This window comes from Sphaeramia orbicularis, chromosome 5, assembly GCF_902148855.1.
Source record: "Sphaeramia orbicularis chromosome 5, fSphaOr1.1, whole genome shotgun sequence".
NCBI classification, from domain to species: domain Eukaryota; kingdom Metazoa; phylum Chordata; class Actinopteri; order Kurtiformes; family Apogonidae; genus Sphaeramia; species Sphaeramia orbicularis.
In genome coordinates this window covers 4,044,567-4,063,973 of record NC_043961.1, presented here as the reverse complement: position 1 = coordinate 4,063,973, position 19,407 = coordinate 4,044,567, and the positions used below count along the sequence as shown (strand labels likewise).

Here is a 19,407-nt window from a genome sequence, read left to right as displayed (position 1 = left end):
TTTTGTGATTGTATTCCGTGGTAGGAGAGAACAGGAATAGAAGCACAAAGGTTCTACACAGACGTTTGGTCTTGGTGGTGGTGATGCCACCTGCTGTGCACACTACATCCATAAATAGGACACTTTTGCGTGTCTGTCTGCATGCAGATTTTTCCCCCAAAATGCACGTCTAAACATGGAATTAAAAGTGAGAACACAACGCCACTTTTGTGTTTTTGGTTCAGATCGTTACTGGGTCAGTGTATCTTTTGGTAATTGGATTTTCTTTTCAGAAACAAAAGAAAAACTAGTGGTTAATTGATTGATTTTCAAAAATCAATCTGTTATTTAAATTTGATTTACCTGTTTTGACACTGAAAAAGAAAAACGCCTTGAAATTCAATTTTAATTCTTCTATTTTAAAACAAAAATCAATTAACCACTAGTTTTTCTTTTGTTTCTGAAAAGACAATCCAATTACCAAAAGACACACTGACCTTACCGTCCAAACGTAGCCTGAGTGTGTTTGCATTTGGAGAACTCACTATAATTCCATCAGTGATGAAGAGGATGGCCCCGCCCAGAGCGTGGATGATGAAGAAAGAAGGAGGACGACCACGAAGCTTCTCAGGATTACAACATCTAAACAGACTCACATGACCTGCACAGACCAGGACACCGAGGTTCAGCTTCACATCCTACCACAGTGGTTCAGACTGTGTCCACGTCTGCACTACCTGGTCCACAGTCAGCAGCAGGACTCGAACCGGACGCCGGGTCTCTGTCCAGCAACCTCGGACTGGTCCTGGAGCAAGGCAGCAGACGCTCATGGTACAACAACGCCAGCACTGCTGCCGGTACAGGGAGCTGCCAAAACACACAAAGACACACAAAGACACACAAAGACACACAAAGAGGCCCTTGTTAAGACAAACACTTCCTGTCAGCTGATTCAATTAGAGACTGTCCACTCCGTCTTATCTCATCCTCTGTTGGAACCAACTCAAGTCAAAGAAAACACAGCCTTTTCACTGCTGTTAAGGTGGAAGGTTATGATTGTGTTTGAGAGGAATATCACAATATGTAAATAAATCTTTAAGGAACCAAACTGGACAATGACACCAGGGGCGTAGAACTGGGTAGGGACGCTAGGGACACGTCCTTACCAACATCCAGCCACTACTGTGCAGTCACTATCAATACAATAACAGACACTATTTAATGCCAAACAGATACACTTTTTAAAAGTTATTTTTACTTATTATTTTCATGTAATTCTACTGAAGAGAGCAACTGCTTAAAAAACACAAATAAAGAAAATTTGAGAGGAAAATATAATCAAAGCTCAGATTCTAAATGTGATTCTAGATGTGATTTTATCCATATTTTGTGGAATAAATTACATGTAATAATTGAAAGTAAAAGCCTTTTTTGCTCAGGCAATAACTGTACCATCAAACTGTATGATCAGCGTATCCCTAATCTGTTCATCTGTCATGAATCAACATATTTTTGTCAGGTGACAGTAAAGAGGAAAGAGGAGGAGAGGCAGGAAATTCACAGGTGAGGTTCAATAATAACGGATATGTTAGTCATGAGAATAACTTTGTAGAATGCATTAAATTCTTGTATTCTCTTTAGATATTCAGATATGCATTATAAACATGTCAATTACTGAATTTTTTTTCTGACTATGATTGTTTGCTTGTTTGATCAGCTCGACATGATGTGAAATTATGATCGCAAATGCAAAAAAAACATCAGCTTTCAGGAGTGCTTTTGTGTCCCCACCAATGTCAATTTCAAACCTACTCCCTTGATTGACACACATCTGAGTTTATCTCAACAGCAACAATACAGTTTGGAAATTTCATTATAAACTATTATTTAATCACATTTGGGTCTTCCAAATGTCAAACACCATGGGGTTCTATGAATAATGTTTCTAAAAGTCAAAGAAAATTGCTTGATTGTTTTAAAGACCAGCAAGAAAGAATATGCATCATTGTTTTTCCTGTTTATCAAGTATTTTTGTCCATAACCTTTACATTCAGACACACCCTGAGGATCAACAGGTCGATAAAAGTCTGTCAACAGGAGATCTTCAAACACAGGAGACGTAGGAGGCAACCGAAAACTACATATTCAAAGTTAAATATAGCTGCGTCTCCAGGTTTCTTCAAAAGTAAGACAGTGACAATTTAAAGGAAAAAAACGACATACATTTTCTTAGTGAGAACTTCAGAGCTACTTGGAGATTCATTTGACAAGACTGTGAACTTTACTAAAGGGATGAACATCATTCTTCCAAAAGATATTGTTGCATTTGGTGTTTTGATGATGGTGTCCCTTATTCACCATCTGTCAATCCCAGCTGCTTTGTTTGTTTGAGTCAGTTTCACAGGTAAGTTGTAGCTTTTCACACTTTTCTCCTGTAAAGTTGAACTGAACCAGGAAACAACCACTGCCAGCTGAACTACAACAGTCAAACATCTTTCTTGAAGGGGTGGAACTTGATTTGGCCAAAGAGTTCAAGTACCTCAGGTTCACCTTGGACCCCAACTTTAACATTCAAAAAACACATAAAGACAGTAAATTTTAATGTGCAAAATTTTAAAAAAGTCATAGCCTAGATGCTGCTAAGATGTTTCTGCACTCTATGGTTTTCTCTCACATTGAATACTGTTGTTGACAGCTCTAAAGGTAGCAAATCTTCTCCTTTCAAGGTCACTGTTGAGCATCGAGGAGCCAAAGAGAAGATGTTGGCATCGTCAAATTGACATGAGAATTGCCCAATGTAAACCTGATTCAGAATGTTAGTAAGACAGAAGCCTACTACGGGTCAGTCACAGTGTATCTGCTGAAACCCGGGATTGAACCAGGGACCTTTAGATCTTCAGTCTAACGCTCTCCCAACTGAGCTATTTCAGCCACAAAAATATGCTTTGGACTAACGTGCTAAACACAGGTCTAACATGAGAAAATCCTCTCGTTTCAAGCTCACTTTTGAACATCGAGGAGCCAAGGAAGTGAGAAGAAATGAAGAAATCAAATTGAGGAAAAGTGACAGGAGAATTTAGTTTATTTGAAAGGGGACAATGCAATTTCATAAAACACATGGTTACACGCGGTTAAAAAAAAGCCAGAATTAGCCAGAAGGCTAGTTTTCATCTGTAGTCCCAAATTGCCCTATGTATACCTGATTCAGAATATTAGTGTGACAGAGTTAATTCATGGTGTGACAGTAATGTATAGGTCAGGGGTATGTGACCAAAAAACCACACTACACTTGCCGAAACCCGGGATCGAACCAGGGACCTTTAGATCTTCAGTCTAACGCTCTCCCAACTGAGCTATTTCGGCCATAAAAATAACTAACGCATGCTACAGGCTAATAACATGTGCCATACACAGATTGACTGGTCTGAAGGAAGAAAGTCTTCTCATTTTAAGATCCAAACCCTAAAAATAAGAGAAAAGTCATAACAGGAACAGTACCTCAGTGTGTAAGGAGATGATGCAAACCTAAAAAATTGTTAGAGATTGGCTGAAGTGAGAAATAATGGCAGGAAAAAAACTGTTAAAGTGAAGATGTAAGGGTTAAGATTGTGTCTTTTCACAGTGAGTTTCCTACATGTCGCATGGAAAGATGAACTGAACCAGACAATGACCACTGTTACAGATTTACTCCACTGTGTCAAAGTAATCTATGAATCAGGACTACATGACCAACAGACCACCTGGCCTCTGCCAAACCCTGGGATTGAACCAGGAACCTTCAGATCTTCAATCTAAAGATGTGCTAAAGGGAATTCAGACATCATCTACAATGGTGTACCAAGACTGATTTGTGGGTCACTGTTGAACATCGAGGAGTTGAGGAGCCAAGGAGCCGAGAAATAAGGAAGTGAGAAGATGATAGGACTTTCAAATACAAAACTGGTCCAGGACAGTGACAGGAGAATTGCCCTACATATACCTGATTCAGAATATTAGCATGACACAGAGTTAGTCCAATATGTGACAGGAACCTTATGGGTCTGGGGTATGTGACCAAGAATCCACCCACCACTTGCCGAAACCCGGGATTGAACCAGGGACCTTTAGATCTTCAGTCTAACGCTCTCCCAACTGAGCTATTTCGGCCATAAAAACAGCTAACGCATGCTACATGCTAATAACGTGCTAAACACAGATTGATAGGTCTAACGTAAGAAAATCTTCTCATTTCAAGATCAAACCCCTGAAAATAAGGAAAAGTCATAACTGGAGCAGTACTTCAATGTGTAAGGAGATGATGCAAACCTAAAAAATTGTTAGAGGTTGGCAGAAGTGAGAAATAACGGCAGGAAAAAAACCTGTTAAAGTGCAGATGTAAAGGTTAAGATTGTGTCTTTTCACAGTGAGTTTCCTACATGTCACATGGAAAGATGAACTGAACCAGACAATGACCACTGTTACAGATTTACTCCACTGTGTCAAAGTAATCTATGAATCAGGACTACAGGGTCAACAGACCACCTGGCCTCTGCCAAACCCTGGGATTGAACCAGGAACCTTCAGATCTTCAATCTAAAGACGTACTAAAGGGAATTCAGACATCATCTACAATGGTGTACCAAGACTGATTTGTGGATCACTGTTGAGCATCGAGGAGTTGAGGAGCCAAGGAGCCGAGAAATAAGGAAGTGAGAAGGTGATGGGACCTTCAAATACAAAACTGGTCCAGGACAGTGACAGGAGAATTGCCCTACATATGCCTGACTCAGAATATTAGTATGACACAGAGTTAGTCCAATGTGTGACAGGAACCTTATGGGTCAGGGGTATGTGACCAAAAAGCCACGCTGCACTTGCCGAAATCCGAGATCGAACCAGGGACCTTTAGATCTTCAGTCTAACGCTCTCCCAACTGAGCTATTTCGGCCCTAAAAATAGCTAAAACACGCTACGTGCTAATAACGTGTGCTATATACAGACTGACAGGTCTAAAGTAAGAAAATCTTCTCATTTCAAGATCAAAACTCTGAAAATAAGAGAAAAGTCATAACTGGAACAGTACTTCAATGTGTAAGGAGATGATGCAAACCTAAACAACTGTTAGAGATTGGCTCAAGTGAAGATGTAAAGGTTGTGTCTTTTCACAGTGAGTTTCCTACATGTCGCATGGAAAGATGAACTGAACCAGGCGATGACCACTGTTACAGATTTACTCCACTGTGTCAAAGTAATCTATGAATCAGGACTACAGGGTCAACAGACCACCTGGCCTCTGCCAAACCCTGGGATTGAACCAGGAACCTTCAGATCTTCAATCTAAAGACGTACTAAAGGGAATTCAGACATCATCTACAATGGTGTACCAAGACTGATTTGTGGATCACTGTTGAGCATCGAGGAGTTGAGGAGCCAAGGAGGTGAGAAATAAGGAAGTGAGAAGGTGATGGGACCTTCAAATACAAAACTGGTCCAGGACAGTGACAGGAGAATTACCCTATGTGTACCTGATTCAGAATATTAGTACGACATAGAGTTAATTCGTGGTGTGACAGGAACCTTATTGGTCAGGGGTATGTGAGCAAAAAGCCACCCTGCACATGCCAAAACCCAGAACTGAACCAAGGACCTTTAGATCTTCAGTCTAATGCTCTCCCAACTGAGCTATTTCGGCCATTAAAACAACTGAAACATGCTACGTGCTAATAACATGTGCAATGCACAGATCGACAGGTCTAAAGTAAGAAAATCTTCTCATTTTAAGATCCAAATCCTGAAAATAAGAGAAAAGTCATAACTGGAACAGTACTTCAATGTGTAAGGAGATGATGCAAACCTAAACAATTATTAGAGATTGGCTAAAGTGAGAAATAATGGTAACCAACAGACCACCTGGCCTCTGCCAAACCAGAAACCTTCAGACCTTCAACGTAAAGCAAGGGAAATTTGACATCATTCAAGATGGTGTACCAAGACTGATTTGTGGGTTACTGTTGAGCATCGAGGAGTTGAGGAGCCAAGGAGCCAAGGAGGTGAGAAATAAGGAAGTGAGAACTATTGTTTTTACTGTTTACAGAAAGTAGCTGAAACTAGTAAAGCAGGTAAACAAACAACTACCCCTGTCTTGATAAATGAATAATCTACAATAATTGTATATGGAAGACAGTATGAAACGCTATCAGACTAGAAGGAAGTGAGAAGATGATGGGATCTTTAAATCGAGGACAGTGACAGGAGAATTGACCTACATATACCTGATTCAGACTATTAGTATGACAGTCTTAATCTGTGGTGTGACAGTAATTTATGGGTTGGGAGTATGTGACCAAAAATCTATCCTGCACCTGCTGAAACCTGGGATCAAACCAGGAACCTTTAGATCTTCAGTCTAACGCTCTCCCAACTGAGCTATTTCAGCCACGAGACCAACCAGAATACGCTACGTACCAACATGTGCTAAACACAGATCGACAGGTTTAAATTGAGAAAATCTTCTCATTTTAAGATCCAAACCCTGAAAATAAGAGCAAAGTCATAACAGGAACAGTACTTCAATGTGTAAGGAGAAGATGCAAACATACAAACATGCTAACAAATCAGTCCAAGTCAAAAATATTAGAGATTGGCTGAAGTGAGAAATAATGACAGGAAAAAAAAAAACTGTTAGATTGCAGATGTAAAGGTAAAGATTGTGGCTTTTCACAGTGAGTTTCCTACATGTCACATGGAAAGATGAACTGAACCAGACAATGACCACTGTTACAGATTTACTCCACTGTGTCAAAGTAATCTATGAATCAGGACTACATGACCAACAGACCACCTGGCCTCTGGCAGACCCTGGGATTGAACCAGCAACCTTCAGATCTTCAATCTAACGCAAGGGAATTCTGACATCTTTCAAGATGGTGTACCAAGACTGATTTGTGGGTCACTGTTGAGCATCGAGGAGTTGAGGAGCCAAGGAGGTGAGAAATAAGGAAGTGAGAAGATGCTGGGATCTTTAAATCGAGGAAAGTGACAGAAGAATGGACCTACTTATACCTTGATTCAGAATATTTGTATGACACACAGTTAGTGCACTGAGTGAGAGTAATTTACAGGTCAGGGGTATGTGACCAAAAATCCACCTTACATTTGCTGAAACCCGGGATTGAACCAGGAACCTTTACATCTTCAGTCTAACGCTCTCCCAACTGAGCTATTTCAGCCACAAAAAATGTTCAAACATGCTACGTACTAACATGTACTAAACACAGGTTGCCAGGTCTGAAGCAAGAAAATCTTGTCATTTTAAGATCCAAACCCTGAAAATAAGACAAAGTCATAACAGGAACAGTACTTCAATGTGTAAGGAGATGATGTACACAGAAACATGCCAGGTCATGTTACATCATGACTTCTGTGTCTTTTATCTCAAGCTGTGAGGCTGTAATGGAGGAACATATGGACCCAGGTGAAAATGTTAGCTAAAGTGGCTAACTGTGTCAGTGTTAGATTGAAGATACAGAGCTCCGTGGGTCATATATTTACATGACTATAAGGAGCTCTGGGTGGGCATGAAAGGTCCAGCCCTGGACTGGTCAGAGCGGTCAGAATGCAAAGGCTGATTGATGTATTGAACACATTCACATGGACTCACATTAATCAGAGCCATGATCCAGAAAGCGTAGGACACCTTGGTGATGACCACGCCCTCGGTGTGCAGTGGATACTGGGAGGCGCCGGGCTGCAGTCCGGCCCCGTGTCCGGCCAGGCTGGAGCGGATGTGGTCAAGGTCCACGGAGGAGTTGGTGGTGGAGTTAGTGGAGTTGGACGCCAGGACACAGTTGTCCTCTGCCAGGAAAGGATCGGCCACTAGAGGACTCACCAGCGCCCCCAGGCCGATGAAGAAATGCAAAGCCTGCAGAGAGACATGAAAAGAGGAGGAGTCAGCCAGCTGATGGACACGGACATGCACCCAGATTTATCCTCCCATAGTTATGACAGTTTTATTAATGCCAATATTTTTTAATGATTTGTGAAAAATATTGAATGAAACAAAAAAGATTCCAGCAATTCTGCATGAATTAGAAAGGAACATCCATCCATCCATCCATCCATCCATCAATCAATCAACCAATCCATCCATTCGTCCACCCACCCTCCATAACTCAGTCCATCCATCCATCCATCCATCCATTCGTCCACCCACCCTCCATAAATCCATCCATCCATCCATCCATCCATCCATCCATCCATAAATCCATAAATCAATCCATCCATCCATCCATCCATCCATCAACCAATCCATCCATTCGTCCACCCACCCTCCATAAATCCATTCATCCATCCATCCTCTGACCTGCAGGAAAACAGCTGAGTCCTTCTGGTACAGCTTCACCAGCTGCAGGTTGGCGATGGTGTCGATCACCCCCATGGCCTTGCCAGCGATCGCCATGGCGATGGACAGCAGCGCCACATGGTAACACAGAGGTATGATGGCGAACACCAGCGAGATGATGAGTGTGCAGGAGAAGAGGGAGTAGAGGGAAGACGCGAGGCTGGAGACGAGACAAAGACAACATGATGACAACAGCAGACGTGTCCTACAGAGCAGAGTTTCCACTGAACCTGGACGTTTCCATGTGTAATTATTAAGCCTTGTGTCAGATCAGCAGTTGGCTGCTGCGTACACCTACTGACGCATCAATCATTTACTACTGTTCACATTATTCTTGTTGTGCATTAGTGCTGACAAGCATTTGCACTTTAATATTCTTTGGAGAAACCTTGCCTGGCATAAAACTACTGTTCATTTTAATTTCATTAAGTAGTTTTCAGTGACCATGGACCAAAATGTTTCTGGATGCAACTCGACAGAGCAACAACACGAGACATTTGATGGTTCTCAATCCAAACAAACAAACAAAAAAATGTCTACCGCAAAGGACATTCCATAAAAAATTGTAAAAATGCATCTAAAAACTGTTGCATCATGCTGTTTCCAGTATGGTCAATTATTTAATTAACCCTTTCATGCATAGTGGTCACTTCAGTGGACAGTTCTTCTCCAGCTGTTCTCTTGTATATTCATGGGTTTTGTTGGTTTAGTTCCATATCAGCCAACACAATGGACACTTATGCACCATCCCATAATAATACACTAACATTTATACCATTACTGTAACTTTACTGTTCTATATAAACCTGATCTGCACTAACCTGTTTGAGTGGAAATCAATTATTAATTGTTATTAGACAGTAATTACCGGTTTCCTTAAACGAAAAGTTGTTTTTTTTGCATATTATCTCCATGAAGTGAGTAATAACTAGTATTAGAGTATAATAAAATGTGAGAAAACATCAGATTAGCAGCATTAAAAATGTTTTTATTTCATATTTTTCACACAGTATATCACTTTCTGATGATGGGTTTAAATACATGTTTCTTTGCTTCAAAAATTAAACGTATGGTGTGGATCTGAGTGGACATTTATGTAACTCCATGAAAAATAGGTTCATTAAAAAAATCTCAATTGCATTTTTTTTTTCACATGCTTAAAGAGGAATAAAATCACTCAAGAAAAAATTATTGACTAAGGTTCTCATAATTCATGCATGAAAGGGTTAAAAAAAAAAAAGCCCAAACTTGTACTTTCCTGGGTCTCAGGGGGCTAAATATCTTCTTAATTAAACCACATTTTTAAAAAAAATTCAAAATGCATTTCAACTTCAGCCTTATTTTAAGTAATAAAGACCCAGTGCTACTTTTGTGGCAGCTCCTAAATGATTTTTTCTCTGTTTTTAACCTTTCTTCAATTATTTGTCATGATTTATTACAATAATATCCTTAGTTTTTTCTTGTGTTTTTTCAGCGAAAATCAGATATTTTCTGAAATTTAGTTCACTAATCATGTAGATGTTCATAACGGCTCTGATTAAAGTTGAAAAAGTTTAAAAGAAAGAGAGTAATTTGGAGTTGTCAGTATTTAGAGGTTGTTAAGATAGTATTTTACTGGTCCGGCCCACTTTAGATCACATTGGTTGAGTTTGACACCATTAATCATTAACCCTTTCATGCATGAATTATGAAAATAAAAGTATCTAGATTGTTTTAGATGGATTTTATTACTCAAAATTAGACTAAAGTTGAAATGAATTATTATTATTATTATTATTATCATTATTATTATTATTATTACTATTATTATTAAGAATTTATTTATTCATTTATTTTTTAAAATATGGTTTTATTAAGAAGATATTTAACCTCCTGAGACCCAGGAAAGTACAAGGTTTGGCTTTTTATTAAACAACCAATATTGGAAACATCATGATGCAACAGTTTTTTCAGATGTATTTTTAAAAATTTTTATGGAATGTCCTTTGCGGTGTACAGTTTTTTGGGGGGGGTTTGTATAAAGCTGTGAAACTTTTCTCCACAAACATGGACAGTAAACCCACAGCTGGGTCTTCAGAGGTTAATTTTATCAGATCCCAGAGCAGTCCACATTCTACAACTAAGATGATCCCTTTGTTCATTCTATTGCTTAGGGCCCCCATGAGGTTTGGAGAATATTGCCTTTAGAACCCTTTGGAAAGTGAAGCTAAAGGGCTCATATTTGTCTAAACCCACTTGTATTAGTCTGTGGTTCATTTATTTGTGTATTTGGACCCTAATAGTTCATACAGTTTGAATTTGAACCCTCCAGCTGCTGCAAAACTATCTTTATATTCATTTGGGCAAAAATCCAGTGGATTTCTACAACCTGTTTGAATTCCTGATTAATTTGTGACGTCTATAACTAGTTCCATCACAACATTTGCACATATAAGGTCCAAACTTCAGACGAACATTTCTCAGAGTATGGTATAATTGTTTGTCGTCATCAGTGGTTGTAATCCAAACTGAAAATATGTCCAAACTTGGAGCCAATTACCTAAAATGTTCAGTTGTTGGTTGAACAGGACAGAGCAGCACAGCCAACAACCTGGAGTGGGCGGGGCCTAAAGTGTCTCATGTACATTTAAAGGGCCAGCGCTCCAAACCATCTTTCTGGTGTCATTACTCAGAAATAGGGTTGAAGATGGACCTGTGGAGTTGAATTAAAAGGCTCATATTTCTCTAAACTCACTTTTATTAGTGTGTGGTTCATTACCTCCGCCAAGGAGGTTATGTTTTTGCCAGGGTTTGTTTGTTTGTTTGTCTGTCCATTAGTGTGCAACATAACTCAAAAAGTTACGGACAGATTTTGATGAAATTTTCAGGGTTTGTTGGAAATGGGATAAGGAAGAAGTGATTAAATTTTGGTGGTGATCGGGGGTGGGGGGGCCCACGGGGGGGCCCATTTCCAACAAACCCTGAAAATTTCATCAAAATCTGTCCATAGCTTTTGAGTTATGTTGCACACTAACGGACAGACAAACAGACAGACAGACAAACAAACAAACAAACCCTGGGAAAAACATAACCTCCTTGGCGTGGGGGGGCCCACGGGGGGGGCCACTGATCAGCCTTGGCGGAGGTCTGCGCTCTCTGAGTGCTTCTAGTTTATTTGTGTATTTGGACCCTAATAGTTAAAAAAGTTTGATTTTGAACCCTCCAGCTGCTGCAAAGCTCTTTATATTCATTTTGGCAAAAATCAAGTGGATTTCTACAACCTGTTTGAATTCCTGCTTAATTTGTTATGTTTTATAACTAGTTACGTCACAACATTTGCACATATCAGGTCCAGACTTCAGACGAATATTTCTCCAGTTTGACATAATTGTTTGTCAGCAGCAGCAGTTGTAGTCCAGACTGAAGATCTGTCCAAACTTGGAGCCGATTTCCTAAAATGTTCAGTTGTTGGTTGAACAGGACAGAGCAGCACAGCCAACAACCTGGAGGGGGTGGGGCCTGAAGTGTCTCATGTGCATTTAAAGGGCCAGCGCTCCAAACCACCTTTCTGGTGTCATTACTCAGAAATAGGGTTGAAGATGGACCTGTGGAGTTGAATGAATGAAGAATTCAGACCCAAGCAGAGGATTTACAGTTTATGGAGACCACAGGGAAATGTGGGAAAATGAAGAATTCTATTTAAAAAAGCAAAATATCACTGCTTTACACTATGAGTCCAGAAATGTGGATGTTATGCATGAAAGGGTTAATATACTCAATGTAATTTTTGCACTTCACATATTCATCCCACGGGCCACATTGGACCATTTGGTGGGCTGGTTTTGGTCCATGGGCCCTGTGTTGGACCCCCGGCTTTACACAGAAACTAGACGACACTTGAATGACACCTGACTGTGTTTTTCAGGTGGGGGCTGTCGCTGCTGCTCGGTCACCTTGATGCTCCACCAGCTTTTATTTACTCGGTGCTTTTATCCACTAGACCTCCACCTAATCTTCACCTTGTTTTCTCCTTTCCTGCCAACTTTCCACTCTACTATTACTAAGTCCTTCAACGACACCTTTTATTTGGTTAAAACTATATTTACTGATTGGGCTGGAGTGTCTGATATGTAAAATACATCCTGAAAGTCACAGTGTTCTAACATTCATTCCACACACACACACACGGACGTGGATATTTGACATCACGGTTCGCTGCTGCTGCTGCTGCTGCTGGGTGTGGGAGTTCAGCCTGACATTTGACTGGTGTGCATTTGTCAGTCAAATTCAGCTCAACTGTCCAACATAAAGGCTTCAGATCCAGGGTGTCATCAGTCCCAGTCTTTCCAGGCTTCCAGTAGTAGAATGTCACCAAGTACTTTTACTCAAAAACTAAACTTATAATTTAACCCTTAAGGAGCTACATTTATTTTACCAAACAAGTTCCGACAAAGTCTACATTTAACTTTTCCACAGCAATTTATCACCATTTAGTATAATATTATCGTCTGCCATTTGCATTTTTCAGTGAAAATCAGGTATTTTATTCTGGAATATTGTTGGAATATTATAAATTTAGGATATTTCGGATCATCACAGGTTTTCCCTGGATCATCTCTGGACCTGCTGCTGTGGTCCTACCTCTCTCCTCCTTCATCGTCATCACTCACTTATCCATATAGTTCTGACAGTGTTTATTCTATAGTTCCATAAATGTTCTAGTTCAGTTTTCTGTGCATCAGTTCCATCCATGTGTCTCCCCCTCCTTCTCCCCCAGTCTCTCTCCATCTCGATCGCTCTCTCTTTTCTCTTCCTTTACTCTCTCTCTTTAACCCCAGCTGGTCCTGTCACTCGTCCATCCTCCTCAGTCTGGCTCTGCTCCAGGTTTCTGCTGTTAAAGGTAGTTTTTCCTTTCACTGTCACCAGTCACTAGTGTTTGCTCCTGGAGGATTCTGTTGGGTTTCAATAAATATTAATTTAACCCTTTCATGCATAGTGGTCACTACAGTGAACAGCTGTTCAAAGGTGTTCTCTTATATATTCATGTGTTTTATTGTTTTAGTTCCATATCAGCCAACGCAATGGACCCTTATGCATCATCCCATACACTGACATTCAGACCATTTCTGTAACTTTTCTGTTCGAGATAAACCTGATCTGCACTAACATGTTTGAACATAAAAAAAAAAAATGTAATTGTTATTATTATTTTTTGGTTTTTAAACAAAAATTTTGTTGTGTTTTTTTTTTTTTTTTGCATATCATCTCCATGAAGTGAGTAATAACCAGTATTAGACTATGTTAAAATGTGAGAAAACATCAGATTAGGAGCTTTAAAAATGTTTTTATTTCATAGTTTTCACACAGTATAGCAGTAAATGAAGGTTTCTTTGCTTCTGAAATTAAATGCATGATGTCCAGCTGAGTGGACATTTTTGTAACTCCATGAAATATGGGTTCATAAAAAAATTCATTGCATTGTTTGTTATTTTTTCATACCTGAAGAGGAATAAAAACACTCAGGAAAAAAATTAATCTTGATTATGGCTCTCATTACACTGGTCAACAACAAATTTATTGTTGAAGTTTTTTGAGCTGATTTAGGATCATTTTGGTGCTGAATCCAAAAATCACATTCATTTTGCTCAATCAGGTCAACTTTCTGAACTATGCTACATATTGGCTTTTTAACATTTTTGCTTACATTTATGGGCATTTTCACATCATATGATATGAAATTCTTTCATATTTCTTGCAATAAATGAGTTCTGAAGATTTTACTTTTGGCAATTTATGATTCATGTTTTTTTTAATATTACAGGTGAATGAAATGGCTTCGACTAGAAGATCTTGCAAAAATAAGCCTGACGTATTCTGCTACATCTGCGGTGAATACACCATTATACCTAACAGGAATCAAGTCACAAGTTTCATAAAGTGTGCTTACCAATCTTATTTTGGTATTAATTATTATATTTTGTGAGAAGATCAAATTTTTCAAAATCAAATTAGCAAAAAAAAACCTGACCTGATTGAGAAAAACAGATGTCATTTTTGGATTTAGCGGTGCAAAATGGTCCGAATTCAGTTGGAAAAAACCTAGACAACTTGCAAAAAAAATTTTTTTGTAACCCAGTGTTATTCATGCATGAAAGGGTTAAATTAATTCATATAAACTCAAAACATATAGTAACTGATACAAATACATGATTACAAATATTAAATGATTTAACTCATCGTTGTATTGTGACTGCCTCTGCCGCTATCCCCGCCACAATAATACTAGTAAATTAGACTAGTGGTATTATTATTATTATTATTATTATTATATATTTGTGTATTATTACAACAATTATTATTTTCCCCCTCACTCCCCCCTCTCTTTCTTTCTCCCTTTCATTCACACCCCCCTCTTCCCCTTTTCCTTATCACCTCTAACCAAGCTATGTTGTTTAGTTGCTATTTACATTTATGATCTTTTTCATTGTAATATGATGTTGTCGTTGTTGTTTGTCATTACTCTGTTGTTGTTGTTTTTGGTTTGTTTGTTTATTTGTTTGATTTTCCCTTTGTTTATGTGTTATTGTTGTTGTTTTTCTGTCCACAATGTCTTGTTAACTATCACTAATAAAAAAAAAAAAACAGAAGAAACAATCTGGTAAGCTCTGACATTAATATTTACCTCCACCAAGGAGGTTATGTTTTTGCCAGGGTTTGTTTGTCTGTCTGTTTGTCTGTCCGTTAAGGCGGCCATACACTGTGCGATTATTTCGATCGTTGTACGCAGCTCCATCTCAAACTGTGCGAATCAGTCGTACAGTCAGCTTCACGATTCCTGTTCTCACACTGCACGGACCGACGCTCGTATGCGACCTGACTGCTCACACTGTAGGACCATACACCACAGGACGCACGACACGTTCCAGTGTTGTATCCGGAAATACAACGTTAAAATACCAAGGAATCCGTAAAAGTGCATATACGATTGTGTATTGGCGTGAGTCACAAAATGGTAGTGCTAAACAAAAACCAACGAGCTGCTTTGGTAATATGTGCCATTATCTGCAGGGAATCAAAAAAGAAGAAAAGACAACGATGTGTTCGGTGCAGGCATTGGTTGGCCAGACGTGGACAGTATGGGCTGTCATCCAGGAACTAGAGGTAAGCTGCAACAGCCAAACTGCATTAGGACAACAGCCAGCTACTGTTAGCTTGTACGCTACTGTACGCGTCTGTGTTCGCGCATGCACAGTGTGAGAATTTGAGGCACATTGGTTCGTGGCACTGCTTTGACAGTACGATACACTCACGTGGAGCGAGCAGGATTTCAAACAGCTCCGTTTTCCTTGCGAACACATGATTGCTGGTCGTGAGGTGGTCGTGAGGTGCTAATCGCTTCTCTTTACCCCATGTACACTGCACGAAGCACGACACACGATTAGAGGCACATCGGGCCGATCCCAGAAAGAGTCGCACGAGTGAGAAATCGTCTCTAAACTCACACAGTGTAAGGCCGCCTTTAGTGTGCAACATAACTCAAAAAGTTATGGACAGATTTTGATGAAATTTTCAGGGTTTGTTGGAAATGGGATAAGGAAGAAATGATTAACTTTTGGGGGTGATCCGGGAGAAATCCTGGATTCTGGATCACTTTGAAATTTATGGTAAATGGGGCCAAAATTTTCGTTTCCCAATATCTCGCTTAATTATTGACCAAAACTCATGAAATTTAACTCAGGAATTGACAATGGGGTCCTCTATCACATTTCAAAGGCTGATCCGGATCTGATCCAGAAGGCGGATTTTATCTCAATTTATATAAAAAATGGGGGTGCCCTTACTTTTTGGCCTACTGTGCCTTTAATTTGGATAAAAATTTCAGGAAATGTTGATACTGGCACAAGGAACAAATGATTAAATTTTGGTGGTGATCGGGGGTGGGGGGGCCCACGGGGGGGCCCACTGATCAGCCTTGGCGGAGGTCTGCGCTCTCCGAGTACTTCTAGTTCTTTCTGAGTTAAACCCATTCTGTCCTAACCTACACAAAGTTGTGGCCTTTGCATCTGTACTTGCTAGGCGTACCCTTCTCTTCAAATGGAAGGACTCATCACCTCCAACACACGACCACTGGATCAGAGAGAGTTAACGTGTGGTGTTAAAGTACGGAAAAGATTAAAGGAGGAGCACAAGGAATGTTCAAACATAAGACAATTCCAAAACACTTATAAAAACATGTTTTTCACAAGATATAAGGATGAGGGTTATTAACTGTCACCATATGTTCACTGTTGTTTACGTATATATCTCCTTCCTTCAGTTAGTTATTATTTGTTTATTTATTCGCTAGCACAACTAAGAAAGGCATTAGTAAAAGATTATATGTGTATTTGTATATTGTGTATATGTATAAATGTATGTATGTGTATATGGATGAATGAGAGTGTGTGTGTGTGTGAATAGATATATAAATATAGAGGAGTAATGTAAAAGGAAGAGGGATATATATTATTAATAATATTTTAGGGAGGGGGGGTGGGATTAAATATGTTGCATTTCTTCCAAACCCCTTTTTGGGTAAATGTAAATGAAATTATTGTGCTTTTCTTCCGTCTAAGATTGTTATGATTCTTGATATTTATATTATTATGTATATTTTGCTAGTACACATATGTTAAATTTCATTGCATGTTCGGAATAAATCACTAAATCACAAAATCACACAGACATCATGCTTAACATAAAGTTAGAAAAAAATAGGTGCACCCTAAATAACTATCAATAAATTTAACAAAATATGGGAAACTCTTACACTGCATGAATATGTTTCTTGGCCTGGAAATTTAAAAACATTTTAGATTTTTATATTGTTATTGATCTGTTTTTTTTTTTTTTTTTTTAGTTTTTTTAAATTAATTAATTAATTAATTTTCTTTCCTCCTTTAACAGTACCAGAATGCACTGTCATGACTGTCTTTTTGTGTGTCCTGTTTGTGTGTGTGTGTGTGTGTGTATATATATATATATATATATATATATATATATATTTTTTTTTTTTCCTTGGGTTCTGTCTAAGATTGTTATGATTCTTGATATTTATATTATTATGTATATTTTGCTAGTACACATATGTTAAATTTCATTGCATCGTGTCTGGCGTCAATCTCTGTATATCATAAGTGCATTGCTTGAAGTTATGGATGTTATACTTGTTAAATGAAAGGTTCTGTAAATATTGAAAAGTTCTATAAATAAAGTAAAAAAAAAAAAACCCAAAACATTCTGTCATTAATTCTCAAATTTCACATTTTGACCCTACACTGTAAAAAAAAAAATCTGTAATTTAACAGAATTTTCACTGTTTATTTACAGATTTTTCCTGTATTTTTAAGATACAGGAAAATATCAATGAAATGACAAAAAATAGACTGTGATTTTACATGTCAAATGTAGAATAACAGGAAAAAACTGTAACTGTGACTAAGCATAAAATTTAATTTTTTTTAAAAGAAATTTTTTTCTTTTTTCACAGAAAAATACAGTTAAACTACATTTGCAAATGTATCATAATTTCACAAATATTTCTTTTCTATTTTTGAGATTAAACTGTTGATTTAAAGTTTATACTGTAAAAAAATATATCAAAACCAGATAAAATTACTGACAATTAACCGTAAAAGAAGTATTTGTTCTGTCAGTTGAACCAGACTTGTTTGTTAATTGACAAATATCTTGTGTAATTACAGGAGGTTTCACAACAAAAATGCTGAATAAATGTATTTTTGTGAATGTATAACATGTATAAGCACTGATAAACTGTCCAATACAGTTTTTATCAGTGGATTGGACAACTGAGTCTCATTGACAATTATTTATATGTATAAATTTATAGGTAATTTGATTGTTTTAATACATGTAAATATTCTTTATTAAACATTAAAAAGTTAAAAAAAAAAAAAAAAAAAAAGAAGCAAAATCTCATGTAAAGTTAGGGCAAAAAACTGTAATTTAATTATGGAAAATTACTGTATTTTTATGAGATGGTTTTTCTATTTTCCCTTATTTTACAGTATTTTTTCGGCACCTCTGCTGCCAGAATAGAACTTTTTCTTTTCTTTTTTTTTTTTTTTTTACAGTGTGATTTTGTCTTCATCAGTGCCACACATGGTAAAATGTCCCTGCTTTTCTTCTGTTAGTTTTGGACTGTTGGACCAGTGCGGTTCTGGCCTGGTTTGCTCAGACTCACGTCCTCTTGCAGAGTCCTCCCACGGAGCTGCCCACCAGGAGGAAGAACTGCTGGGAGAAGAAGACCCAGGTGATCTGCTGCAGGGTGGACTGGGTCTGGCACCGCAGGTCCAGGATGGTGGGGCCCAGGAAGGCGATGCACAGGCCGAAGCTGAAGAACACGCTCCAGTAGGTCAGCGTCTGCCTCCAGTGGCGCACAAACAGCGTCCAGATCCGCCCGTCAAACAGCGGCATGTCTGCCCGCCGGAGGAGCCTCGGGCCCGGCTCTGCGCTCCTCACACGGCCGGGGACCGGAGCTCATGGACCGGAACCATGAACGGCGGAAAAACCGAGGAGTCCAAGCACGAAGGAAGCCAGCTCCAGGATCAGAGGGCCAGTGGGTTCCAGCTGGGACTCCAAGTTAACTTACTGACGGACACGACGCTGATTGGACAGTGTTCCGAAGCCCCGCCCACTCAACTAAACCTGGGATGTCAAACTCACTTTTTTTGTTTTGAATATGTGTATTATTGTTATGAAATGGACACTTTTTTTTTTTTTTTTTTTTTAAATATGTGTATTATTGTTATGAAATGGACAGTTTTTTTTTTTTTTTTTTTTTTTAAATATGTGTATTATTGTTATGAAATGGACAGTTTTGTTTTTTTTTTTTTTTTTTTTTTAAATATGTGTATTATTGTTATGAAAAGGACAGAGTTTATTTTTGATATGTATATTACTGCTAAGAAATGGATAGTTTATTTCGGTATGTGCATTATTTTTTAAGAAACAGTTTATTTATTTATTAAAAAAAAAAAAGTGTATTATTGTTATGAAATGGACAGAGT

The 19,407-nt window shown here is 38.5% G+C and overlaps 1 protein-coding gene and 7 non-coding genes across 11 annotated transcripts in view; all 8 read right to left on the bottom strand.

Moving 5' to 3' along the window:
* Positions 1-19,023, bottom strand: part of mfsd4aa (major facilitator superfamily domain containing 4Aa) — a 36,077-nt gene extending 17,054 nt beyond the window's left edge. For 3 of the 4 annotated variants that reach the window (XM_030135048.1, XM_030135045.1, XM_030135049.1), the window contains exons 1-5: positions 18,582-19,023; positions 8,321-8,519; positions 7,619-7,879; positions 714-846; positions 525-640 (exon numbers count right to left, since the gene is read on the bottom strand). In XM_030135048.1, the coding sequence (XP_029990908.1) occupies positions 525-640; positions 714-846; positions 7,619-7,879; positions 8,321-8,519; positions 18,582-18,814 (942 nt within the window). In that variant the 5' untranslated portion in view covers positions 18,815-19,023. The remainder of the gene's footprint in view (positions 1-524; positions 641-713; positions 847-7,618; positions 7,880-8,320; positions 8,520-18,581) is intronic. The other variant, XM_030135046.1, reaches the window with a different exon arrangement.
* On the bottom strand, positions 2,838-2,910 carry trnaf-gaa (transfer RNA phenylalanine (anticodon GAA)). Its single transcript has one exon. It is a non-coding gene; the product is annotated as a tRNA-Phe (tRNA).
* Positions 3,270-3,342, bottom strand: trnaf-gaa (transfer RNA phenylalanine (anticodon GAA)). Its single transcript has one exon. It is a non-coding gene; the product is annotated as a tRNA-Phe (tRNA).
* On the bottom strand, positions 4,053-4,125 carry trnaf-gaa (transfer RNA phenylalanine (anticodon GAA)). Its single transcript has one exon. It is a non-coding gene; the product is annotated as a tRNA-Phe (tRNA).
* Positions 4,834-4,906, bottom strand: trnaf-gaa (transfer RNA phenylalanine (anticodon GAA)). Its single transcript has one exon. It is a non-coding gene; the product is annotated as a tRNA-Phe (tRNA).
* Positions 5,578-5,650, bottom strand: trnaf-gaa (transfer RNA phenylalanine (anticodon GAA)). The gene has a single exon. It is a non-coding gene; the product is annotated as a tRNA-Phe (tRNA).
* trnaf-gaa (transfer RNA phenylalanine (anticodon GAA)) lies at positions 6,322-6,394 on the bottom strand. Its single transcript has one exon. It is a non-coding gene; the product is annotated as a tRNA-Phe (tRNA).
* trnaf-gaa (transfer RNA phenylalanine (anticodon GAA)) lies at positions 7,115-7,187 on the bottom strand. The gene has a single exon. It is a non-coding gene; the product is annotated as a tRNA-Phe (tRNA).
* Positions 19,024-19,407: the final 384 nt, after the last annotated feature.